The sequence below is a fragment of the Fusarium redolens genome, assembly GCF_020744475.1.
Source record: "Fusarium redolens strain MPI-CAGE-AT-0023 chromosome Unknown BKA55scaffold_17, whole genome shotgun sequence".
NCBI lineage: Eukaryota > Fungi > Ascomycota > Sordariomycetes > Hypocreales > Nectriaceae > Fusarium > Fusarium redolens.
In genome coordinates, this window is record NW_025763680.1 from 1005913 (window position 1) to 1030138 (window position 24226).

Below are 24226 nucleotides of genomic sequence, written 5' to 3' on the forward strand. Positions count from 1 at the left end.
TGAATACTCCCGTCGGCATTGGGCATTTGGTGTGCTTCAAGAGAGCACGCGAATAGAGATAGATCGCTGGAAGGAGGACTAACTTCTAGGTCAATCTTGAGCCGGCAACATTGAGATATTGCTATCGCGCAGGATATAATCCTTCAAGTAGTCGTCTTGGACAGAGTACTGGCGAGGACTTCATTTCCCAGCCATGCTTTGGGCTGGCTCCAAGAATCTCTTGAAACCACATCGATATATCAAAGCAATGAGAATAAAAGAGTCATCTGTTGTGAGACCATATAATCAGAGACTGTTCAGTCACGCTCTGGATAGGATACACACGTGCTGGGGGTTCATACAAATGTAGACGAACGTTCATTCATGTCACATGCGCGAAGGCATGAATAGGAGAGCTGAGGTCAAATGTCCTCCAAGGAGTCTTACTGTCATACTTTTCCTATGTTCTGCCGAAGGATCGCTGTTGGATCTATGTTCTAGAATTATTTATATTTACATCATGTACTTCAAGACGGAAAGCGCTGTTTATCTATTGTTCATGACATAAAATAGAATCAACTAATTGTTCCATTGTCTAGCTGCTGCGATAGTCACAGTCGTTGTTGTAAGCGGCTTTTCAATGGAGCCGATGCTTAAAGACAACAAAGATAATAAAATCAAATGCAGAACGGCACCGAGGCCAACTCAGGGGCCCCATGACTTTAAATAATGATACATTGCCCCGTATCAACCACGGACCACAAGCATAAGATTACAACGGAAAGGCGTAGGGGCATGCTAAGGGCTCTCAGAAATGACATTCCTCTTGCTGAATGGTCCTTTCTTCCATACGATGCTCATGACTTGTTTATCAAGCTTGCAAAGAATTTCAAGGACCTTATATTTGATGAGCTGAAGCACCGTGCTCACGACCACGCTATGACCATCCTTCAGCCTGTCGAGGAAGAGCAAGGTGTCAGCGAGTAATCTCTTACCCTTAGACTTCCACATGAAGAATCTATCACTAGCAATGCGCCTGAAAGGGTTTCTGGAGAGGCCACTATTCCCGTGGAGCAGGAAATCCAGGATATCTTTGATGGATCTCGCTGGGCGAGGTGTGAGCTTTGGATCCAACATCAAGTCGATTCACATGTGAGATACCTCCGACTACCAGTCACAGACGATGTGGCATCGGTAGCTGTGCAGGAGTATGACGACTATTGCGATTTAGAGTCGCCATTTCCACAAGGAATGAGTTTGCTTGCCCTGTCCCCTGCAGAGGATCGGTGGTTTGTTCAACCAGTGAATCCCTCAGCAGAGAAAACCCCGTCTCGCCGTCCAGTTCATGTCATTGAGGTCATAACAATCACTCGCCAGCAGCTGCGATCTGATTATGAGTTTGTAGGAGACGCCTTCAAAAAGGAGGTACCTGTAATTCACCCTTCTCTCACTAAATTCAACATCGACTTGGAAAAGATTATTCCTCCTGAGTTTGGAATTATCGTCGCATGGAAATTCGTTGGAGGCAATGCCTGGATGGACCGTTATGGTCACATTGTTCCAAAACAATATCCCTGAGGAGTTAGCTAGATTCATGCCGGCCATGTCAATTATGGAGTTACTTCAGTGAGTGAGCAGACATTCTTTCGGATTGCTCTGATTACTTGAGAGAAGAGTTTACGCAAGTGCATGGGCTACTTGGGCGATGGAATGAATGTGCTAGTCACTCAAGCGAGTAGAGAGTTAAGCCTGTATCTGAATTGACATCAGCTTGTTGTTATAGAATTGAAGGATTTTTTATTGATTGCATTGTTGACTAGCGTATATGTGAACCTCAACTCAATGTCAAGATTGTTCAAAGTAGTTAAACTGAGGACCGAGGACGTCTCAGTACTGCTGTAGTGCCTACTTGGTAAGACGCAAGATGGCAGGAATTGATGGATCCGCCTGAATGCGAGGACCGTATTCTCTGCTCGTCACGCATTAGCGACCAACAAAATCAGGTCATGATCTTCCCCAAGCCGTTTGCATGAAACCTCCCGCGGGCCAATTCCCATTCCCGCTCAAAAACCCTTTATCCAAGTGGACCGCATCCGCTTCTCCCCGGTACCTAGCGCCAGAACCCTTGAATCTCAACTGGTGATACCGTAGCACGCACCATGCGATGCAAGCTGGGGCCAAGCAAAGAGGGGTGAAAGAGCATCCTTTTTTCGCCGACGTTCCCCTTCTTCCACTCTGTTCTTGTCAATAAACTTCATCATGAGCGCTATACCAGAAGTCGCACAAGGCGAGATTGCCCCATCACAGGAGATGCTTGCCCCGACGCACTGGGAGGTACGATATATGAGCATTACCTCACAGGGTGACTTCTTAATTAACTCAATTAGAACACTGAAGCTACCGATAACTCAGACGCCGACTCCGCGGTAGGCGACGACGCTGCTAGTTCCACCGCCAGCATCAACTCCAGCATTCTCCAGTACCGAACCATCAACGGCCGTACATACCACGCCGAGCGAGGCGATGCTCAGTACTGGGCGTCCAACGATAACCAGGCCTCTGAGGCTCTGGATATTATCCACCATACTTCCACGTTGATCATGGACGGCAAGCTCTTCCTCGCTCCCATCAAAGAGCCCAGCAAAGTCCTCGATATCGGAACTGGCACTGGTATTTGGGCCATGGACTTTGGCGATGAGTTCCCTGAGACGGAAGTCATCGGTACAGACATCTCGCCAATCCAGCCAACGTGAGTCTCCAGCTCCAACTACGGCCGCACGGCCTAACAGTATCTAGCTGGGTCCCCCCCAACGTCAAGTTCGAGATCGAAGACTTCACCCTCGACTGGACGTTCCCTCCCAACTCTGCCGACTTCGTCCACCTCCGTTTCCTTTACGGCAGTGTGCCCGACTGGTACGCCTTGTACGAGCGCGCATACCAAGTAACCAAGCCCGGCGGCTGGATCGAGTCCCACGAAGGCGACCCCATGGGCTGCAGCGACGACGACAGTCTTAAACCTGGCAGCGCCATTGCAGAATGGGGCAAGTTCTTCCATGAAGGCGGTAAGAAGCTCGGTCGTGTGTTCACTCCTCTTCCAGATAATCTGCAGGAGAAGGGTCTAAAGGCCGCTGGTTTCGTGGACATCCAATCCAAGACGATCAAAGTTCCTGTTGGGGATTGGCCGCAGGACGAGCGGCTGAAGGAAATTGGAAGGTTCACGACAATGAGCATTCTATCCGATGTGGAGGGACACATTTCTTTCATGGCTACGCTGCTCGAGGGCTGGACTCAGGAACAGGTTCATCTGTACTGTGCGCAGCTGAGGAGGGAGTTGAAGTCCAAGAAGCCTGCGCATGCTTACTACCTGCAACGTATCGTTTGGGGGCGCAAGCCAGCCGAGGGGGAGACCACAGCGACAGAGTAGTTGATCATTGTTGTTCATTAGACGTAAATACCGTAACAATACTTTTCCCCGGTCCAGCCGTTCATATATCCAATTTGTCTGTGCCCCGAGCCTTGCGCTCCATTTGTATTCAGATCTTGACCTCTTCCGTCGGTTCAACATCGTACTCAATCTCGGTTCGGATCACGTATTTGGCTCCCTTCCGTACACCGGTGCCTTCATGCAATGTCGCGTTGATCTCGCCATGGGGGAAGATAGCTGCACCGCCCATGACTGGACGAACAGGGTATGCATTCAGTATTCCTTCTCGTGCAGCAGGTAGGAAGTATGTGGTTTCGCCGCCCTCGAAGTCTTGGTTGAGATAGATCAAGAACGTGAACAGCGAGCTCTGCTTCTTTTCGGCCGGCGAATCGTCGTATACGTATTTGTCGTCCTTCGTAATGCCGCTCGGGGGCCAAGCGCCGTCGATATGTGCTCGATACTCTGCTCCTGGGACACTGCTATGCGTTAGTGGTGGGATTGGCATCAGGGTTCTGAGAACCTACTATCGATACACTCGGAAGCGGCGGTTGATGCCACGAGCCAAACGCCCATTCATTGACACCGGCACGAATGGTTGAATACGTGACCACAGTGTGTCGTGAAACGTCTTGTCGACAACCCAGTAAAAGTTGTGCGCCAGAATACTGATGTCCCCATCTTCTCGAAGCGGCGCATCGGGTACGAAATTGACGTATTCACCCGCGGCAATGATAGCCTTGCACTCTTCGGGATAGAGAACGTTGGTGGCCACGCTGAGACCCTGCACGACAGGATGCGGTCGATGTGTCGTCGGCGGCGGCGTTGTCGACAGCGGAACAGCCTCTGGTGTCGAGGCGTAAAGGATGGCGTCGTGATGGTTCGGCGGCTTGCGATCGGGGCCGGGCGTTGTCTCAATGATACGAATGTTCTTCTTGAGAGACTTAGGCGCCGAAGCTACGAGACTTCCATCGAGGACCGAGGCGTAAACTTGCTCCGTTGGAGTATCGGAACGAAGATCCCAGATCTCCTGGAGGGCAATTGATGAAGGCTGGATGATGGCATTGGGGTTTCGGTCTTCGTGACCGCAAACTCGAAGCACCGCATCAATGACCTTGATGAGTGTCTCTTCCCTCTCAGAGCGCTTGACAAGGCCTTGCTGGTCGGGAATCGTCGACAGACCACTGATGACATCAAGATCTCGGACCCATCGACAAAGAGCACCAAGCTTGGGCTGTTCGCCACGAATCTTCATCTCAGAAAGAAGAATTCGAGCTTCAGTGTATTTCCGATCGGCAAGAGCAGCAGTAACCTGCGCCGTGAGGTTCGCGCCAGCAGCATTGTTCACACCAGTCGTACAAGCTTGTCTGAAGTCGTACACAGCAACTCTCAGGTCCTTGCACAGCTTTGACTTGATCAAGCCGGGGTATTGGGCAAGCGAATTGAGTGTGTCGATGGTAATCTCGAGCTCTTCTTCTGATACAACGGTATGGAGGTTCTTGGGCTCGAAGTGCGTCGTCGTGCCATCGGGAGGAGGCGTCGGGATCGAAGGGGAGGTTGTCTTTGCAATCTTTCGAGGGTTGTCGGATTGAGCTTGAGCTTGCGCTTGTTTGCGCTTCTTGGACTTTGTCTTGGCCATGATGGTTCGATAATGGATAAGAAGAGTTGGTGGGGATGGAAATTTACGTGGGGGAATTGATGAGCAAGGGACCAATTGGAGTGGCAAAAACGGTCTGGAACGGCAGAACCATAAAATGCGGGGCTGTTGTCCACCACGACGATACAGGGTAACCATGAGCATTTGATAGATTATCTATGTGTGAACTCATAGACATATCAATATGCAGTAACAGAAAACGGCAAGGCCAAGTGTCAAAATACTATTCATCAGTTTCGGAAATATCTTGTGGCTTGCAGCAGCACGTCAATCGTGCCCTGCGCCTCACATAGTATTTGAACATGCATGAGAGCAGACATGGGCATGTCGCAGAGAGTGACGACGCCCCTAAGGATCCAGACCTGATCCTCACAAACAATTTACTCTTGGATTGGATGGTTCTTACTTAGTTTTACTCTTTTGAATCTAGTTCGTTGTCGTAGAAACATCTTAAGAGCATATATGGAGGTAATAGAGCATCTTGATGAAAGTCATAGATATCCTACTTTGGGATGCATCACGGTTCAAAATATTGCATCGAGACAGGGATGGGAAGTTAGGATAACTCGATAGACTAGCTCATAAAGCGAGCTTGTTTCCATTCTTGATCTATCGACTGCCGAGCACTCTGTCTAGGTACTTGTTACATGCTTTGGTTTCCACTCCTTAACTCCAGCTACAAGAACTTGACGTATTCCACTCGGTCCAACTTGTCTTCGCTACAAGGATCCTCTGAATCCATCATGTTCCAAAAAGTTCTAACGACGTGCCCTATGACATACCCAACATCATCATCATAGTCCAGGTCATAAACCCTCCCAGTGGTCGATATGGCCCGCAGAGCACCCTTTTCGTCCTCATCGGGCATCTCATTGCAAACAGCGGTCCAACTGACTTCCTTGCGATTTACGAACTCGAAGCGAACGAGAACATTGATTTTCGCGTGGGTGTGTGGGGCGTAACTCTTCGTCATGACTGTCGGGGTTATCGTGTGCGTAGAGGTCTCCATACTTCTCTGTGGAAAGGAGGCTCCAAAAAGCCTCGATGAACTTATCTATGGCGTCATTGTAACGCCGCAAATGCATCTGAGTGTACATCCCATCGCAGTCATGATACACAGGACGCCAGGTGCCAGTCTTTTGAACCAAAATTGTACCCTTATCTATCAGAAAGAGGCCGGGTGAGACCGGTCGGATGTCAACACCTTCAATCCATGTTGTTACGAGGCCACGAGCAGAGTTCTCGCCTTTCAGTTCTTCCAAGGTCTCCGGAAAGTCAATGATCCAGCTGGAATCAAACTCAATAGCGAGTCTGTCCACCGTAACAACAGAGGAGGACAGTGGATCAAAAGATGGGAGGCCAGTCTTGCAACATGCGACGTGATGGGGCAAGGACTTCCAGTCTGCTGTTCTGATGCAGAAAATGTCTAGTCGTGGGAAAACCATGTACTTATGTGGATCGCGTGCATCTCGAGTTGCGAGAATCGCAGGGCGTCCAGGATAGTACTCATTTTTGCGAAGTCGAGCCCATATGGGATATGACTGCTTAGTGGTAACCTCGTGGGACTGTTTGAAAGCCATCCAGAGGCCACCATCCCACATGTAGGCGGATCGGTTGTTGATAGGGTTCTGGCCGTCGAAGAGGGGAGCCCGTTGGTTGTCGATGGCTCTTATGTTGAGTTGATCTCTCTCTTTGGTCTTGTATGTGTCAACGTTGACGTAGTGCAAGCAAGGCTGTTCATTATAAGCGTCTCTGGAGATAGTGGAAGAGATACAGGCTACTCCCCATATCTGAAGCTGAATCTCGGTTGGGAGGCGGGGGAACGGGTGGAAGGTAGGTGAAGACATCTTGTGAACTGACGTGATTTGCGATGAAGGTTTGAGATGAAGGGGGGTTTAGAAGAAAAGTGAAGAGTGAGGCTCGAAGGATGAAGAGAATGAATGGATCTGTGGTGGGAGTCATTCGCCTTATAAACAAAAGCACATGATTGTTGGATCTGTTTCCATGTCGCGGTGGCAGTGGCAGTGACACAAGATGTGTCTGCCTGAATGGGGGTGAGCCAGTCAACCGCGAGAAGCGTTCGCGACTTCAATGAACCTTAAGGGTTTGGTCATTGGACAAGATTCCACTGGCAGTGCAGTCCATGGAGAGCCAATAACTCTTGCGTTACCGCTTACCGGGCCGGCCACCGCTCAAAATCTCAGATGCTCTTTACTTGAGTCATCTTCAGCGGCGGGTGGTTGGGACTCTAATGTCCCGGTGGTTTAGACATAATAATGTAGCTTTATTAACCGTCTTTCACCGGACTGTGGCATCAAGTCAACTTCGGTATTGACAGCTTTCAGGTTGAAGTACAAATCGTGATTCATAAATCCAGACTTCAATGCTCGCCTTCCTTGTACCTTCTCCGTGGCGCTTTGTCTCAATCTTTCTTCGCTAGCAAGTGGTTGACTCACTCTCCCTGTCAGACATCCTTGATTGTTCGTAAATCAGGGAGAGAGCATCATTACATAAAGTCTGTAGAAGTCATTAATGTCCCAACCAGCTGCCTCCCCAGCTTCACCCATTCTAGGATTTAGATCTCTTTGCCCTCTTCACCGTCTTACTTAACTTCATCCTCGTTGTCGTCGTTCGCGTCAACCGATTCATCCTCTTGTTCCTCCTCACCAGCTTCCTGTTCGTGACGAATGAGAACTTTGACATGCTTGGTCAGATCGAAATCGGGGTAATTGTGACAGAGTTCACATATCGCCTCGGCAGTACAGTCCTCGCAAGAGGCCGCGGTCCAAAGCTCCCAAACACAGTAGAGGAACCGTAGCGTAGCTGAAGTTTCTTCCGGAAAGGCCGAGTGCCAGCCAGCGTAATCATCTTCAACTGTCACGTAAGCACCGTCGCAATCGTGGAAGACTGTATTCCCATTCACCTCCCAATTCGGCCCCCGACGAGCGGCCTTGTTGAGCAGGTAGATACAAGGCGCATCGCCACGGCCCTCCCTGCAACTCTTGAGCCAGACTGTAAACAAGCCTCGAGGTGAATTCTCTCTTTTCAGTTCGTACCAGTCGCTGGGGAACTCGTCATTCCAACTGGAGTCAAACTCAAGGGCAAGATTGAACGAGTGCCGGATGACAGTTCTTTGGCCAAAGAGGCCCAGAAGGTTAAGGCGAGCAGCCTCCAAACTGGATGGCAACGATGGTAGGCCGAGGTTTTTGATGCAAAATATGTCCCGGGTGGGCATGACCATCAAGGGCGCTGCAGGCTCCTTGTTTCGAAGAAAGAGACAGATTGGAAGAGAGGGATTTTGCCTACGCGAGATGTGCAGCCGAAAGTGCGCGGCAATAACTCCCCTCGACTCTCTGCATGCGTTCCAGAGACCAGCGTCCCACATGTAGGCAGATCTGTTGGCGCGTCCGACAAACTCCTGAGGTTTGGGCGAGGTCTGGAGATCGGGAAGAAGCGCTATCACCTCCATTGGTGTCCCATATATACGCTCGTCCTCAGGTAGCTCGTTGTCCGTGAGGCTTACCAAGTTGACGTAGTGTAGGCCGTGTTCGCTGGGGGTGAAAGGGAAACAGGCCGATTTCCAAATCTTCAGTCGGAGTTCGGGTGGGAGTTTCGGGAATGGATGGAAGGAAAGTGAAGACATTTCGCTGGCCGACATGGTTGGCGTGTCTTCCTTTTGCTTGCGTGCGTTACCGGGATTGGGATCTTCGACCATCGTGGGTTGTGCCATGTTGGCTACGCTCTATTACATTGAGATTATGCCATGATCGCGTAGTAGATGTCTTACCAGTGCGCTTGAAGAATTATGATGGAATAATCCAGAAGATATGGTAAAATGGGAATGTGGCGAAGGAGAACTCCGAAGTTTGTAGAGTAAAGAGGGCGGAAGAGGAGAAATCTCTGGAGGTAGAGGCCTCTGCATTATGAACAATAGCATGTAATGGTTGTGCAACTGCAGTGGCAGGACCCACGGTAACGGCGGTAGTGTTTTATGGACAGTGAGGTGACTCACCTGGAGAACAAGAAGCCAGTGCGGAAGTTACAGACAACCAGACTTTTGGGTACTCTCACCAACAAGGCCGAGTTGAAGAAAGGGAAAATTGAACGAATTTTTCGGCAGACATATAATACCAATTAAGTGGAAATGAAAATGGCTGTTGGTTACTTGAAGGGTTAACTTAATCTATCTTGCTGGAAAGTTGGTAAGGTTTACAAACTGAACAAACTTTGATTCTCACGAATAGCAAGTAAATTCTCCTTTATCAACTCATAACGCTATGTAAGTCCGAAAATATCTCATCTCCGGGCATTTCTAGTAAAACACCAAGCATCTAACCTCAATACTTTGTCGTCCCTTCGCGTCCGCTGGCGTAGCAGGATCAACAAACGCAGTATGAGGCGTATATCCCGCCAACCCATGCTGACCACCCTCATGAACCTCGCTCTTTGAATCAAAGCACTTGATCAACATGACCTCCTCAGGCGTCATATCCTTAGCGTAGTAAAACTTGTGCTCATCATTCGGCGCAACAGAATATGTCTCGCCCTTGATTTGATAGCCCTCCGTTGATCGAAGTGTCGAAGCATCGGGGAGGACTTCCTTTCCACGATCATCGTCGTCGTTGTCGTCGCGCTTGGGGTACAGAAGATCGACTTTGATCATGTCTTCAGGCTTGGTTGTGCGCCAGTCGACGACTGCGAGGGGAAAGTCTGTGGCGGGATGGCCGATGGGTCGCCAGACGTTGATGATTTGGTATCTTCCCTTGAGAAGCTCTTCCGTCTCTGAAGGATCGGTGTGTCGTCTCACACGAGCTTCAGCTGCGCCGGGGGTTTGATCAACATGGACTTGCTGCACAGGCTGTCTCGGACTCGACTTCTCCCTTCTGCGAATAGTATGATCGAAAATGACAACCTTCTTAATCTCAGGAATCCTCTCTTTGAGCAGCGCTTCAACTTCGCCGTAGTATCCATTCCTTACAGCCGCATCATCAGTGAACTCGGTTTCTTTGGCAGGAGACTTGAAGACATCGAAGCCAGAAACATCTACACCGAAACTGGTTATGCTAGCGGCGTTGCGAATATCCACGACGTCGCGCTTGTGCTGGCTGCGCTCAAAAGAAGTTTGATCAACATCGACTTTAGCCCAAGGCTTGACTCTGTTTCCGTTATCATCGAGACTCGATGTCGGATCGATGTAGTTGAATAGTCCGGTTGTCATTTTGGTGGTTGTAAGGTGAAAAGGTCTGAGTTGAGCGGGGTTGAAGAGCGGTTTCAGAATTGGTCTTGTTCTGAGAAGTCGTGACATGCGGGTTTGGGATTTGAAGATGGGGAAATTGAATTGGCAACGGCTTTTTATTATAACCAATTATCGGTAATTGAATTCGGATATCTGCGTAAAAACTCCGTCTTTTATTTGGTGGTATCCCACTGTCACTCATTTGTCATCGTCATGAAATTTGTCAGCTCGGTTGTGCCGATGACGTTTGCGGGGCTTTCAAGCGCGCTATAACACTAACAAATCTCGTCATCTCAACGTGCCGATAGCGTAGAATCTGTTACTGTCTTAACTGAATTAGATTATCAATCTGCCAAGCTCAACGACGTTATTGGATGCGTTGACTTCAATAAGCCACTTCCATCTCTGTTCGTCAACGTTGGTGTGCGCCGTTGGCAAATTTTGATTCTTTTTTTATGACGCATCTGTGTCAATGCTAATCAGTATCTCACTCTCTATCATTCGACAACATTCGACGACGCATGGACGCGGCTGACAAGCAGTACCCAGACACGATTGCAAGTCGCAGATGACGAGACCTTGAGCCAAGGGACTTCTACCTTGACAGCTTGAGAATTCAAGTCGCCAGGGGGGGTTAGACCTGCGGCTCCAGTTCCTCTTGCTGGGCATATCAAGTTGTCACATTCGTCACTCGAAACGGTCGTTGCATTCCATTGAAGATGTGAGATTGATCATGAAGTCTACCGTCTAGCACCCCTCGCTAAATTATGTAAAAAAAAAAAGTACAAGTACAAGTCAAAGAAACCATTCTTGTGTCCAAACCCCCTCAATAAACCTTGTTTTCCTGCGGCTCTGTCCAAGCAATCTTGCCAACATGTCTCTCCGGCCCCTTGATGAACGTCAACTTAGGCGACTGCGCCATCTTGGGAGCACCCAGACCAAACAGCATGTTTTGTATGGCAGTGATGCCAATGATGTGCTTGTCAATGAACTTGAACACGCCAGTCTGCCAAGTGGCACTGGAAGTGGCTTGACCCGAGCCCCGGCAAGCTTCGACAACGGCATCCATGCGTGAAGTTTGGTACGACTGAAAGGCGGTCGCGAGTTGAGCGTGAGTTGGGGAAGGTGTTTGCTGGCGAAGGGCGTACAGCTGGTTGACCAGTGCAACGACGTCGATGAGGCCATTGTTGCAGCCTGCCCCTGTGCTGGGGGTGAACTTGTGTGCTGAGTCGCCTGCGAGAACGACACGACCGCCCCAGCTCCAGTGGTTGACGACACCTTCTTCGAGACTGACAAGACCAGACTGTGTGCGAGCTTCGAAGGCCTCCTTGAGGGTGAGTCTGCCTCCGGGCACCAGAGGAATGTGTCCCCATCGCTCAACAAGATCGATTTGATCCTTCTCGGTGTATCGCACCCGATCGCGAGTAGGCGCATCCAACTTCTCATAAAGGCCCATCACCGAAGAATCTTCACCCGCAAAGAGCTGTGTCGCTGCACCAGGACCGTGAGTCTCACAGGTAGTGCCAGGCTCGATACCCGCGAACTTGGTAGGCATGCGGAGCCAGAGAGCTCGAAATGTGGTCAGGAAGGGCTTTTCGTCATTGATCTCATCAGAGTCGGCATTTTCAGCAAGGTTTCGCATCTTGTTTCGGACATAGCTGTGAGCGCCATCTGCTCCGATGACGATGGAACCCTCATAAGATGTTCCGTCGTCACAGGAGACTTTGACGCCGGTTTCGCTGGGGATGATGTCGGCGACTTTCTTGTCGGTGAGGATCTGGCTCTTCTGGAGGGGAGTGAAGGAGTCGTAGAGTACTTTGGTGAGGTCATGACGGCTGACAACACGGGGAAAAGTTCCCAAGCTTAATCTGTCAGTCGAGAGTTCGTCAAAATAAGGGGTGAACTCACAGTTTGTTAAACAGAATGAACCAGTACGCGTCGCCAATGTCGCGCCCCTGGTGATCTTGACGGCTGATCAGACCAAGAGGGGAGCTGACTTGTTCAAGAGGAGCTGCGAGACCGAGTTGATCAAGAGCGCGAAGACCCATGGGGTTGAGGACGAGGTTGGAGCCAGCGTCGATGACAGCGCTTGAGCGACGTTCAAGAAGAATGAAGTCAATGTTTGCGCGGGATAGAGCATGAGCAGCTGTGAGGCCAACTGGACCACCTCCGACGATGATTGCCTTGAAGCGCTGAGCAGGCATGTTTTGGTTGTTTTGGTCCTTGGGTACTAAGGGGATCGTGTTGCTGAGGGATGAGAGTAAAGATGATGTTTGTTTGTATGAAATGGTAGTTGATTGAATGCTTTAGTGATGAAATGAATTTTTCGAAGCGACTGGGATACAGATATATATACTATTGTTCCACTGGCGCATCTCGTATCTCGCATTGATTTGAGGCTGCAGTCTTTTTGAAATGACGCTAAGTTAGTGACAGTGTCTTCGCACTCGGATGCGAGTTGATTGCCAAATGGGGTTTAGTGGTTCTCAAATGAAAGCTTGACTCTGCGATCAATAGAGAACAACCTGTGATAAGATTAAGATCAAGAGGAGATTGAATCATTGCTGCTATTCTATCTCTTACTTCCTCCAAGTTTTTATGTGATTCATCTTACATTTGTACAAATTCTTCTATATTTCTAGCTACAGCCAGTCATATCTTTTGTCAGTCTGGGGACTGCTACCCCACTGCCCTTCAACATTCACACTGGCGATGCGAACATGAGCGCTGTGTCTGAATCACCAGCGAAATGACAAAACGCATGAAATGGGAATAGAATTCGGAGGAATGCATTACGCACTTGATAATCGCACTCGCAAAAGGTTCAGGGGATTTTATTCTAGCGTCGATAGATTCCGCAGCCATCAACGGCTGGCGATCGAGAATTTTACGATTGGCTCGCTTTCCGAGGTCCACTTCGCATTCGGGAGTCCATCAGCCCTATGACGACACCAGTCAGCAGGGCTTAGAGGGCTGCTTCAGTGGCATTGGAGGGTAAGCGGGAAGTCAAACTGACACGCGGTCGGGCGCGGGAGAACTACTCATGGTCTGTGATTCAAAGAGGCAATGTGATGTTCGGGTCGACATTTGTCATTGAGGTGGACGAAATAGAATGCGCCGCCTTTGCAGGGCTCATGGCACTGGAACATACCAGTTGCAGCTACTGAAGTTTGAAACAGTGACGCGACATAGCGAGATCAGCCAGACTCCCATGAACAACAGAACTATGTGGCCCTGTCAACACTTGGACATGGTGACTCACGGTTCGTCTGATGGATGTTCAAGCTGCCCAGGCCTCATGTTGAAGTTTGCAAGCTCAGTCGAGGCATCATCTTCTATCATATTGCGCACCGCCCAGCTCTGCTACTCCAAAGCCTCCAAGGTTCCATCGACATAATCTTTGGACTTTTTCTTCTGCAGTGGGAATTTCAGTCCCAAGAACGTCAAGATACTCGCGCCAGATCAAATTCTTATCGGTAACTTAAATTCTATCATGAGGCTGTAGGCCGTGTCTATAAAGTCATAATCTATCAAATTTCCCTCCCGCAAACATGATTCCATGAAACCGCCATTCTATAACTTCCCTGTTCATTGCTTCGCCTTCCTCTGATACCACTTCGTCTTGAGGAAGTAGATAATACTGATACCGAGTCCCAGCCCGGCGGAGCCAACGGCCATGTAGAAAGCCGATCGATAACCAATCAACAACTCATGCTTTGACTCTCCACCGTTTGTAACGTTAACCTCCACTGTAGCAGCGAATCCAAGACCCAAACTGATACTGTAGTTGACTATGGTGCTAACCAAGCTTGCTGCAATACCTTGATGCTCTCTCTTGACAGAATTAGAGAGAATCAGCGTCGCAGCCGGGAACGACATGTCCATGCCAAACGTCATGATGATAAGGCCGAAGAAAGACTGGTACCAGTAAGACTGCTCGACGGGGGCTGTCATCATCAGGATAGTGCCAGTCGTGAAGGCTGTGAGAGCGAGCAGCATGACCAAAGCAGGATGCGACACATGAAGAAGCCATGCAGTAATCAATGCAGCGCAGGCTCCGGAGACAGCAACGGGGCTCATCCAAGCACTCGTAAGAAGTGGTGATGCTCCACGAAGCATCTGGAAGAATTGCCAAGTGTAGTACACCCAGATACCAAAGGTAGCCCAGCCACAGACAATACATCCGAGAATATAGGCAACATCGCTGGTCAGAGCATCAAAGGGAATGAGAGGATGCGAAGCGACGCGCAATTCAACGTAGAAGAAAACGGGGATGAGGAGTACCCCAACGATAAGAAGGACGAATACCCAGGGTTTGTCCCAGCCATCGATGGGGGCTTGGTTCCAGGCAAAGTTGAAGAGGACCAGTGCAGTGATACCGGTCGTGGCACCAAGAAGGTCAAGCTGGCCAAGGATATCTCGCCAGCTCATATCGGCAGACGACAACTTGTGAGGCGGGTCCGGAATGATGAAGTACGCCATGAGCGCAATGAACGCCAGTCCAAGGGCGAAGGAGTAGTAAGTCCAAGGCCACCAAGCAGGATCCCCATGAACAAAAAGTCCAGCGAACAAAGCTCCAAAAACACAACCACCAGGCGCACAAGCTCCAAACAGCGCAAACGCAACAGCCTTTCTACCACCAGGTTTGTACGAAGCTCCCAGGATAGCGAGACCGTTCGGCATAACAAGCGCAGGCCCAATGCCCTGGAACACTCGGGCAAAGATGAACAGAACATGGTTGGAGTAGTTTGCAAGGCCGCAAATCATGGACCAAACAGCGAACCAGACGAAACCGATGAGAAAGAGGCGCTTGTATCCGAAGATATCGCCAAGACGACCGGAGAAGAGGATGAACGTTCCGACCGTGAGACTGAACCCGGCGATGAGCCAGCTTAGCTCCGCGGGATTAGTGAGGTTGAATGAGTCGCCGATGATATGGATGATGTTGAGACAGTTTCCGAGAGCGGCTTGTGTCATGAATTGCGCCATGCAGATAATCGCAACAAAGAGTATCTCACGAGGGAGCGAGAAGGTTTCAGCTATTGAGACGTTGGTCTTTGTTCTTGAGATGGCTTCCTCATCTGGGCCTGTGAGCGTGTTGATATCAGACGGCGCGTCCCTTTCGGGATCAGGCATAAAGCCTTGTTCTGCACCAGTTAGCCCCAATCCCCAGCACAAACAACGCGTTAACTCACCTTTTTCGCTTTCAGTCACCATTTTGGATAATGTTCAGAGCCTGATATGTTCAGAACTTCATTATCAAGGGATGACGAGATTGTATATAAACAGCGGCGAACAAGTCCGAAAGATTACGTATATCCGAAGATCCGTACTTCCGAGCCAATAAAGATGGAACCGGCCAAGTCAGATCTCCACAACAGCATTTTTACCATTATTAATGCAGATTTCAGATCCGAGATGGGAGATTATCGTGATTAGCGTCGGAAATATGTCAGATTTTGTATATCCGATTTTGACAAAGCTGAGAAATCAGTTTTGAGTTTATAAACGGGATGCTACTGACCAATGCTACCAAAGATCATCAACATGAACCCGGTGAGTCATCAAGCCCCAAAGTGTATCTACCAATATCGCTAACTTGTGGTTTCAAGGGCCGATGCGGAAATCTGGTAAGATGACTCCTTTCTGTTTCAGCGTCACCTTGCCTTGTCACCATTGCCTACGTTCTCGACCACCCGGGAGCCGTAGCAATCAATTCCAACGCCCGACATCAACCTCTTAGACCGGTCCACGACTCCACACACTTTCTGTGGAGTCCATATCTGTTATCAAAATGTCGAGCACTATTAGATACTCCAATACTTTATCGATCGGCTCCCGATCTTTCCTGAAAAGTGCCTCCTTGGACTTACCTACAATAATGGCACAAGACAACACCATGGGCCCATCTCTCACTCAATTGTGTCAAGAGACAAGTATCTCGAACGCAGTGCTACCAGAAGCATCGCAACTTCACATACTCGAGGAGGAAGGGTCCCACAAGAGTTAATACTAACAAGTATCTTAGGGCCACAACAACCACTGGCCTGTCTCAACACGGAGCCCACGACTTCAGTTCGCTCACGTCCTTGAATGAGGAAGATTTTGCAAAGTTTAACTGATTACTCTGAATTTGGAAATCTTACAGCTCCTCGTTACTCTGACCCTCCCAGGCCCGTTGTGCCTTGAACTGCCCAGGAAACCACTTCGGCGTCTTTCCCTCAGTCATCATATCAACAAGCGCCTCAGCACTCCTATAAGCCCACGCCATGCCATGCCCGTTCATACAAACAATAGCCCATAATCCATCCTCAGCCGGAACTTCACCGACCAAGGGGAACCCATCAGGTGTCTCGCACACAATACCCGTCCAATCCTGGATAACCTTGGTCGAACCGCCCCAGTTCTCATACCCATAGACTGTACGTGCTGCACCATGAAGAACGTAGGCGATTTGCTCGTTGATGGCGGTATCGTCGGTGATGTAGCGTTCACGCGTGGGTGACATTTGGGTTGAGCCGCCGATTACAACACTACCTGCGTCCTTGGCGCCTGGGGGTTGAGCCGCGATGTAAACGTTTCCACTGTGGAGATCGGGAACGCTGTTGCTTCGTCGGAAGACTTTGTTGTCGGTCGTGTTGGCGGAGGGTGTGACGGCGGAGACTTGGTTGCGGACGGGCATGGTGAAGTTGGTGCTGGCGATGCCGGGATGAAGAGCAGGAGTGAAGCCATTGGTAGCGAGTACGACGTGCTTGCTCTTGACGGTGCCACGATTCGTCTTGACTTCCCATCTTGCTCCAGCCTTGGTCTTCTTGCCGAGCTGGTTGAGACTCAGCGCCATGGTGTTTGTCTGCAGATTGAGACCTTTCTCAAGACTGTACTCAAGCATCGCACAAACGGTATGGTATGGATTCTGAGTATGAGCCTTGAAGGTCACAGCTCCCACGATCTCAGGCCATCCCCAGTAGTCACGCGCATCCTGACCCTTCCAAATAGTCCTCTTGTTCTTGGGAACGTCATTGGGCCTGCGCTTCTCAAGCTCATGCTGAAACTCAATTGACTCAACGGCCGTCTTGAACGAATCATCAGTCCAGTACAGACTAGCGGTCTCGACGTCTGTGAAGTCGCTTGAAACGTTGTGTGAGCGGACAAAGTCGCGCACGTCGTTGACACAATCTTGCTCCATGTTGGCAATTCGAAGAGCATCATCCTCGCCGTATGTCTCGACCCAAGCCTTCACACCATTGTAGTCACCGGGCTTGCAATGACCTCCGTTACGACCCGTCGCGCCTGAAGCTGCGGTGCGCGCTTCGATCATCAGGATTGATAGACTTGAGTCGCGATCCAACAGCTTGTGCGCTGTAGCTGCACCTGAGATACCGGACCCGATGATGATATAATCAAAGGTCTTCTCGGTCGGCAGATCCTTGGTAGTGCGGAGGTTGGCGATGCGGTGAGGAGGATCTTGCCAGTAAGACCTTGTCGCGTTTGGCAGAGGCAGTCCGGGAATCTTGAGAGCAGGGGACTCATCAGGCGTCTCGCTCCGTAGGGCGTGAGGTTGCACGGCGAGAGATTTGACACCCGAGGCCAGAAGGACGCTGGCTGTCGCCACCTGAGACAAAGAGGACCTCATGATCGATGATTGACTTGACAGTATGAGAGGCTTGGGAGAGGGAAAAAGCGAGCTGGTAAAATGTCGATCTTTTATACAGAGTCAGTGTAACGAGAAGGATCCGGACTTCAATTGTAGAGCCGCACCGAGATTCGCTCAACAATCATGGAGAAACATGACCGGCCGATAAGCGTCGGTTCCGTATACTCAATCAGGAAGGATATGATCAAGGTTCCCCGACTTTGAGTGGGATCGGCGGGTGCTGTGCGGGGTTCATATCCTGGTTGTTGCAACGTTAGTATCACGGTCACTATCTTATTTCCCTCACAATGGTACGATTCAAAGAACGGGTTCATGCACTTACCTTTTTATTCAACTAGATCTCGATAGATTCCAGACTCCCGACTGCAAAGCGTCCCGCGCTTGCTACAGGAATGCGCGAAAACACCAAAACTCTCCTCAAACAACCCAACGCTCAAACACTCTACAGACCCATAGCATCAGCAGCAGATGGAGTCGCGTCTCTGAGAGCAGACTTGACCTCTTCAGTAGGGACGAACCACTTATCCTGTTCCGAAATCTCCCACCATCGACGGCTGTCGCCGCGCTCAATGATCAGGCGTCGCCAGATGTCGAGGGCCTCATCGCGAAACTTCTTTCCAGGTTCACTCTGCAACTCGGGAATTTTGATGTCGGCCGTATACTTCATCCATTCAACTCGAGGATCAAATCGATCATTGATGATGAATTGATGGCGTCGTGGGCCAAACTCCTCAGTCAGCTTCTCACATTCCATTTTGTAAGCATCGGAAGCGAGGCCTGATACAGCACTGAAAAGCATGAACAACCCTTCATTCTCACTCTGCTCAGTATGGTGAAGACGACCAGTGAATGGCATCATCTCCTGGGCCTTGGTGATCGCCTGAGTAAGATTGTTTAGGGCCTCCCTTTCAGTCTCGTCGGTACAGTAGTCGTTCGACAACAAGCAGGCCTTGATCTTGTAGACCTCAGCAATACCATCAGGATAATCAAAACCCTTGAGCCTCTCGCCATAACCCCTGAAAGGACCAAACTTTCGGCTGTAGAACTGGGTGTGAATACCAGCGACTATCCACTCCATGTTTGAAACAGCGCGATGCGTTCCTCGAGGCAGATCAGAACCGAAACGTCTCCAGAGTTTGCTCCTAGCTGTTAGTGGCCCTTCGCCAGCAGGTCGATACATTAGAGAGTTCTTAAGGAGAGAGCTGGGGCAATACGATTGCATTGCAAGCTCGACTGCATTGTCGGGTCCTGTCTCTGGATGACCTTGGGACCCAAAGCGATCTTAATAAAGATCAATGACATCGCCCCTCTTACACAGCATCTCAATCAAGCCACAGATGCCATCTCGGAACTCATCAGCAAACCATGCATCTGCGGTCCATTTTATCCATTCAACCAAGTGGTCGACAGGGGGTCGTGGAGACGGATCAGAAGCTGAAGCCCCAATAACGTAGGGTGTCTGCTGCAGAAATAACTTCAAGATATTCAGAGCATCTCTCGTGTCTTCTTCAGACTTATATCGCTCCGTAAAACCGACAATGACAGACTGTTCGCCACGGTTGTGATCTCGACTCTGCGTAGGAATCCATTGGAAACAAGGCTGGAAACCAAACTTGAAGTAACCTTTTAGTGTGAAAGGGAGCCGACCCTTGCGAAGTACGCTTTCCAGGATCTCGGGTTCACGACGTGGTTCCGAAAGGAACAATGCACGAGTGCCGAGGATTTCCTTCACGATCTCTTCAATATCGGCTCCATCGAAAGAGGCCTTGTTCAGAAATGAAATGAGAAGATGGTCAGGGAGAAAGAGAAGGGGAGAATTTCCGTCTATCTCGAAAGAGTGCGACATGGTTGTTGATTTCGAAGAGGAGATGTTTCTGTAATTCTGATGTGATTGTTCGTGTGGAGTAGGATTGTGATAAGTTGACGGATGCTGTTGATTCGGAAAGATCTCTGGGAGAGTCGCAAGGATGGCCTTATATAGGATGACAACGCGGATAGTGATCTGCGTGAAGCATATTCGCCGGATAATACGGTTATGTATTGAGATCTGTTCGGATGTTCGCCACCGTAATACTCAGCGGATGGTGGCTGAACAAAGAGACTTCAAAGGACTAGTGAAAGATTCGCGTGGTAAATCGTAACAGGAACACTGACATAGGTACTTTGTTCCAATTCTCTGAGCGAACAGGCTGTTCAAAGTAGACAGCAAGATGATAGTGAACAGTGCAACAGCAGGAAGAATGATTCCGTTCGTCCTTGGCTAGGTTTAGTGAATAACAAGCCAGAGGCCTATCCTGTACTTAGCCTAAACTTTTATGACACAAGTGTAAACTCATACCATGATTCTCATGTTTAGACCAGACTTTGATGAGAGCACCCGAGAGCCACCCGCCTGCTTGTTGATTACATAATACGATTCTTATCACCACCAACTCCAATCTCCAGCCCCTCATCTTCAACTTCATTCCTCGACTGCTTCCAGATAACAAGCCGCAACAATGGCGCCGCCTCAGTTAAACATCGACCCGCCTTTACTGAACTCGGCAACCCCATGGGCCACTGATATCAACGATCTTTTGGCGATCGCCTCTTCCACCTCTACAGGCGCTATCACGACCCGCACGTCACTTATCAATGGCTTCAATCACCAGCATGAGCAACACCAATACCTTTTCTTCAACGCTTCCTCCTCAAGTCCTGATAAAGGCACTTCTTCTAACCAGACTCCGCCGAAGGGCCACACAGAAAGTGCTTCAGCGAGCCTGAACAATCTTGGTTACAGTCCAATAACGCTGGATGGATACCTCGGTTTCCTAGCAGAGATTGCCCGCCGCCTTCCTGAGTTGCGAAAGACATTTATTGTCAGTGTTACGGGATCACCTGAAGACATACAAGAGAGCTATGCGCGCATTGAGGCTGCATCGAAGATCCTTGCTTTCCCTTTGGCCATGGAGGTCAACTTGAGCTGTCCAAATATCCCAGGAGCTCCGCCGCCTGCGTATGGGGGTGGTGCTCTCAAGAAGTATCTGGATCTGCTTCCGAAGAATCCGTCTTTGCCCGTTGGTATCAAGACGCCACCGTATACGCACCTTGGGCAGTTTGCGACTTTGATTGAGACCTTGCTACCAGCTGCATCGTCCCTGAGTTTCATCACTGCTACCAACACTCTTGGGTCGTGCCTCATTCTTGAAAACAACAAGCATATGGATCCTCAATTACCAGGTACTGGTGTTGGTGGCATGGCCGGTCCACCTCTCCACCCCCTTGCACTCGGCAACGTGTCAACGTTGAGAAAGATGCTCGATCAAGTCCCAGAACTGAGTCATATAAAGATCATCGGTGTTGGTGGAGTACGTGATGGGGACGGTTATCGAAGGATGAGGAGTGTTGGAGCTTATGCTGTGGCGGTGGGGACAGGTTTGGGGAAGCAGGGACCAGGGGTATTTGAGAGAATTGAGCGAGATCTGAAGGGGGAGTGGAGAGTGAGTTCATTAAAGGAGAAGCTGTGAGTGGTTCCTCCGTAAAGGGGTAGTGGCTGATCTCTGCAACATTGAGAGTGACGTTGCAAAGACTGTTCATGTGTTCACGAGACGCGGCTGACCATTGTTTGAACTCAATCAACGCTTGCATTTAACATCTATAAATCATCTATAATCACATCTAAACATCTATCCTGCCTCTACCCTCTAAGAAGAGTTGGAGTTATCGGCACAAGACCAAGCAGCAGAACCACCGCTCACGTTATAAGAGTCGATAATACCCTTGATAGAACCATAAGTACCACCGATCATGAGGAAGGTACCAAGAACAATAACAAAGCCACACCAGCCAACCATCATGGTCCACTTGGTAGTGCGCTGTGACTTGTCCTTGCCCTCAGCCCAGTGGTCGTAGAGCCAGAGGCAGCCAAAGAGCTGCATGCACTGAAGGGTTCCGAGAAGGGCGCCGACGAGGGAGACGAGACCGCCGAAGACGGGGATGCCGGAGGCGATGACGTAGGCGATGATGGCCATGCCGAAGGTGCAGCTGAGCCAGACGGCCCAGTGGGTGAGGGAGTTGTCAGTGAGGTGCTTGGAGCCTCGGAGCAAGCGGACGAAGGCGTACTTGGCGGGAACCTTCATAGTGTTAGTACTGATTGCAATAGCACAATGAGATAGATCAACTTACGTGAGTGTAGAGGGTAGCAGAGACGATCAGACCAGGAAGAGCCAGACCGTAGGCGACCTTCTTGATAGTCTTTCCAGCAGATCCGAGAGCAGGAGAAGCAACATAGGTACCGCAGTAGTAGTACACAACAATGCCGACAACGACGTAAACGACAGTGACGACGCTCTGGCAAAGGATCAAAGCCTTCTTGTAGTGCTTGGGCTCTCGCATCTCAGCAGCGATAGGGAAGAAGACAGGAGTTCCACAGTAGGCGAAAATGAAAGCAGCGATGGCGGACATAGCTTCAGCGAAGGTAGGGGTGTTGAAGAGCTTGTAGTCGGACTTCCAGACGCCGTCCTTGGGGGCGAGATCGGGGCGGTCCTGAACACCAACGGCGATGGTGACTACAAAGACTGTATTTCGTTAGACATGTTCGCTGGGTTTGTGATGATGGGACTTACTAGATGTGACGAGGGTGACGAGACCAACCCAAGCAAGCCAACTGACTTTATCAAGCGTTCGAATCGAAGCGGTAACAAAAGCCACAACACACGCAACAGCCACAAAGACCGCGGTACAAGTACCATGCATACTCAAACTGTTCAAAGCAATCGAGATACCAAGCATAGCAGAACCCGCAATGCAAATCGTAAGAAGCGAGTACGAAATACCATAAAACTCGCGTCCAAAGCGTCCAAACACAAGCCCAGCTGCGTCATCGATGCCGTAGACCTCAGGGTGTCGCTGCTTGAACCTTCCGACGATGTAGTCTGACCATGTTGTGATTACGGCGATGCACAGCATGCAGATGATGCCGGGGATGAGACCGAGGGCGTCGAAAGAGGCGGGGATTGAGAGGACGCCGAGGCCGATTTGGGACTTCATCATCAGAACTGAAGTTCCGAGCCAACCAACCTGCTCTCATTAGCTACGTTTGATGAGTTGGAGGTGGAGAAGACGTACGTTTCGGTAGTTGGGACCATCTTCGGTGATTGTTCCAAAGACAGCATCGTTGGTGACAGCATTGTCTTCACCGTGATGCTTAGTAGGCTCAGGGGCCTGATTCTCCGAATCGTAATGGCTCATGATTGCAGTTCTTCCCTTTCACAAGATAAACACAAAGATGGATAGACAAGAAAAGGAACCCAAGAACTGGAGAGTCTGGGGCACGCTTATATATTTGAACCCATCTCATCTGGGGTATGTTCCCACTCAACTACGTAAAAGAGTTTCGTTGGAACTTTGATCTGCTCTACCCCAAACTGACTCGCATCTCCGTTTATGGATCCTGTGGATACGTAAGAGATAGGAGTTTGTCGCGGTCCAGAGTGCAATGAAAAGGCCCCATGGGGGCAGAATATCTGAGCGGGCCGAGTTTGTAGCTTATCTCGAACGGGTCAATCATTGAATCTTTTACAGTCTGAGCCGAGAAATACCGTCCCTCATCAAATTTTTCTGCAGAGTTTGTCCACACTTTTCCCCTTTCGTAAACACGCCCTAGACAAAGTCAGGTTAGCGGTTCCGCTTCTCCAATTCAGCTCGCGGCTATTCTCGCTCCAACTCGCGACTCCAACTAACCTTCACAATCTCCAGTAAGACAAGGACTGTTTGTTCCTGGGGTGAAATCTCGGGGCCCCGGGTGGCAAGGGATGTTTTTTTGTACGTAACAGACAGAGGGAGAACCGTGGTTGTGGTATGATGGCAGTGTAAGGTGATTTTTCCCCAAGTTTTGGTAGAAGAGTGAAAAGCTTGGTGCGGAGAAGGCTCAGCTTACTCCAAGTTTTGACGCCATATCCGCTGCTGCTGGGCTCGGCTTGACATGGGAGATTTTGCAGATTTCGGCACTTGACGCCGTCTCCACTTGAGGCTGCGGTCGGCCCGAGACTCGTTCACTCGAGTCCAATTCTTACGGCCGCAGAAGGGATCATCATCATCACGATAATCAGTATCACTACCAACAAGAATTACAACATTATCTCTCCTCCTTCTCAACCCATGAATAAAGCTCAGTTCATGTTTATCTCGCCATCCTTGAGTAACCCATAAAAGCTATGAACACCTAACCATCACCACATGTTTCCCATCCCCTTACCAGTGGAGTCACCCATAACGCACGCACTTCTAGACCCAGCG

General features: G+C 49.8%; 12 protein-coding genes across 12 annotated transcripts; 3 read left to right on the forward strand and 9 right to left on the reverse strand.

The window, feature by feature from the left end:
* Positions 1-708: 708 nt before the first annotated feature.
* BKA55DRAFT_544191 (uncharacterized protein) lies at positions 709-1557 on the forward strand (the record flags this gene model as incomplete). The annotated part of the gene is made up of 2 exons (XM_046190672.1): positions 709-962; positions 1008-1557. 2 exons carry the CDS (start codon positions 709-711, stop codon positions 1555-1557), a joined length of 804 nt encoding a protein of 267 aa, XP_046044772.1.
* Positions 1558-1771: 214 nt separating this feature from the next.
* BKA55DRAFT_652712 (S-adenosyl-L-methionine-dependent methyltransferase) lies at positions 1772-3403 on the forward strand (the record flags this gene model as incomplete). The annotated part of the gene is made up of 3 exons (XM_046197355.1): positions 1772-2313; positions 2367-2728; positions 2776-3403. The coding sequence occupies exons 1-3, from the start codon at positions 2239-2241 to the stop codon at positions 3401-3403; spliced, it is 1065 nt and encodes a 354-aa protein (XP_046044773.1). The 5' UTR covers positions 1772-2238.
* A 109-nt stretch (positions 3404-3512) lies between these two features.
* On the reverse strand, positions 3513-5039 carry BKA55DRAFT_695188 (uncharacterized protein; the record flags this gene model as incomplete). The annotated part of the gene is made up of 2 exons (XM_046200130.1): positions 3513-3879; positions 3928-5039. The coding sequence occupies 2 exons, from the start codon at positions 5037-5039 to the stop codon at positions 3513-3515; spliced, it is 1479 nt and encodes a 492-aa protein (XP_046044774.1).
* Positions 5040-5926: 887 nt separating this feature from the next.
* On the reverse strand, positions 5927-6904 carry BKA55DRAFT_544194 (uncharacterized protein; the record flags this gene model as incomplete). Its single annotated transcript, XM_046190673.1, has 1 exon — positions 5927-6904. One exon carries the CDS (start codon positions 6902-6904, stop codon positions 5927-5929), a length of 978 nt encoding a protein of 325 aa, XP_046044775.1.
* Positions 6905-7659: 755 nt separating this feature from the next.
* BKA55DRAFT_544195 (uncharacterized protein) lies at positions 7660-8787 on the reverse strand (the record flags this gene model as incomplete). Its single annotated transcript, XM_046190674.1, has 1 exon — positions 7660-8787. One exon carries the CDS (start codon positions 8785-8787, stop codon positions 7660-7662), a length of 1128 nt encoding a protein of 375 aa, XP_046044776.1.
* A 426-nt stretch (positions 8788-9213) lies between these two features.
* On the reverse strand, positions 9214-10491 carry BKA55DRAFT_579787 (uncharacterized protein). The gene has a single exon (XM_046193911.1). The coding sequence runs from the start codon at positions 10360-10362 to the stop codon at positions 9370-9372; it is 993 nt and encodes a 330-aa protein (XP_046044777.1). The 5' UTR covers positions 10363-10491; the 3' UTR covers positions 9214-9369.
* A 144-nt stretch (positions 10492-10635) lies between these two features.
* Positions 10636-12673, reverse strand: BKA55DRAFT_579791 (uncharacterized protein). Its single transcript, XM_046193912.1, has 3 exons — positions 12202-12673; positions 11077-12155; positions 10636-11014 (listed from the first exon to the last, which is right to left on the reverse strand). Exons 1-2 carry the CDS (start codon positions 12495-12497, stop codon positions 11120-11122), a joined length of 1332 nt encoding a protein of 443 aa, XP_046044778.1. The 5' UTR covers positions 12498-12673; the 3' UTR covers positions 10636-11014; positions 11077-11119.
* A 1075-nt stretch (positions 12674-13748) lies between these two features.
* Positions 13749-15621, reverse strand: BKA55DRAFT_679731 (major facilitator superfamily domain-containing protein). Its single transcript, XM_046198185.1, has 2 exons — positions 15489-15621; positions 13749-15440 (listed from the first exon to the last, which is right to left on the reverse strand). The coding sequence occupies exons 1-2, from the start codon at positions 15508-15510 to the stop codon at positions 13882-13884; spliced, it is 1581 nt and encodes a 526-aa protein (XP_046044779.1). The 5' UTR covers positions 15511-15621; the 3' UTR covers positions 13749-13881.
* An 814-nt stretch (positions 15622-16435) lies between these two features.
* On the reverse strand, positions 16436-17926 carry BKA55DRAFT_544199 (FAD dependent oxidoreductase-domain-containing protein; the record flags this gene model as incomplete). The annotated part of the gene is made up of 1 exon (XM_046190675.1): positions 16436-17926. One exon carries the CDS (start codon positions 17924-17926, stop codon positions 16436-16438), a length of 1491 nt encoding a protein of 496 aa, XP_046044780.1.
* Positions 17927-18389: 463 nt separating this feature from the next.
* On the reverse strand, positions 18390-19793 carry BKA55DRAFT_544200 (uncharacterized protein; the record flags this gene model as incomplete). Its single annotated transcript, XM_046190676.1, has 2 exons — positions 18390-19228; positions 19262-19793. 2 exons carry the CDS (start codon positions 19791-19793, stop codon positions 18390-18392), a joined length of 1371 nt encoding a protein of 456 aa, XP_046044781.1.
* Positions 19794-20416: 623 nt separating this feature from the next.
* BKA55DRAFT_579796 (uncharacterized protein) lies at positions 20417-21568 on the forward strand. Its single transcript, XM_046193913.1, has one exon. It carries the CDS (start codon positions 20446-20448, stop codon positions 21454-21456), a length of 1011 nt encoding a protein of 336 aa, XP_046044782.1. The 5' UTR covers positions 20417-20445; the 3' UTR covers positions 21457-21568.
* Positions 21569-21633: 65 nt separating this feature from the next.
* On the reverse strand, positions 21634-23179 carry BKA55DRAFT_544202 (transmembrane amino acid transporter protein-domain-containing protein; the record flags this gene model as incomplete). Its single annotated transcript, XM_046190677.1, has 4 exons — positions 21634-22062; positions 22115-22506; positions 22555-23008; positions 23057-23179. 4 exons carry the CDS (start codon positions 23177-23179, stop codon positions 21634-21636), a joined length of 1398 nt encoding a protein of 465 aa, XP_046044783.1.
* Positions 23180-24226: the final 1047 nt, after the last annotated feature.

Coding starts and splice junctions, on each gene's coding strand:
- BKA55DRAFT_579787 (XM_046193911.1), bottom strand. CDS start 10,362: ATGTCACGACTTCTCAGAACAAGACCAATTCTGAAACCGCTCTTCAAC.
- BKA55DRAFT_579796 (XM_046193913.1), top strand. CDS start 20,446: ATGGCGCCGCCTCAGTTAAACATCGACCCGCCTTTACTGAACTCGGCA.
- BKA55DRAFT_679731 (XM_046198185.1), bottom strand. CDS start 15,510: ATGGTGACTGAAAGCGAAAAAG. Junction 15,441..15,488: donor GGTGACTGAAAGCGAAAAAG/GTGAGTTAACGC, acceptor TAACTGGTGCAG/AACAAGGCTTTATGCCTGAT.
- BKA55DRAFT_579791 (XM_046193912.1), bottom strand. CDS start 12,497: ATGCCTGCTCAGCGCTTCAAGGCAATCATCGTCGGAGGTGGTCCAGTT. Junction 12,156..12,201: donor TTCATTCTGTTTAACAAACT/GTGAGTTCACCC, acceptor TGACAGATTAAG/CTTGGGAACTTTTCCCCGTG.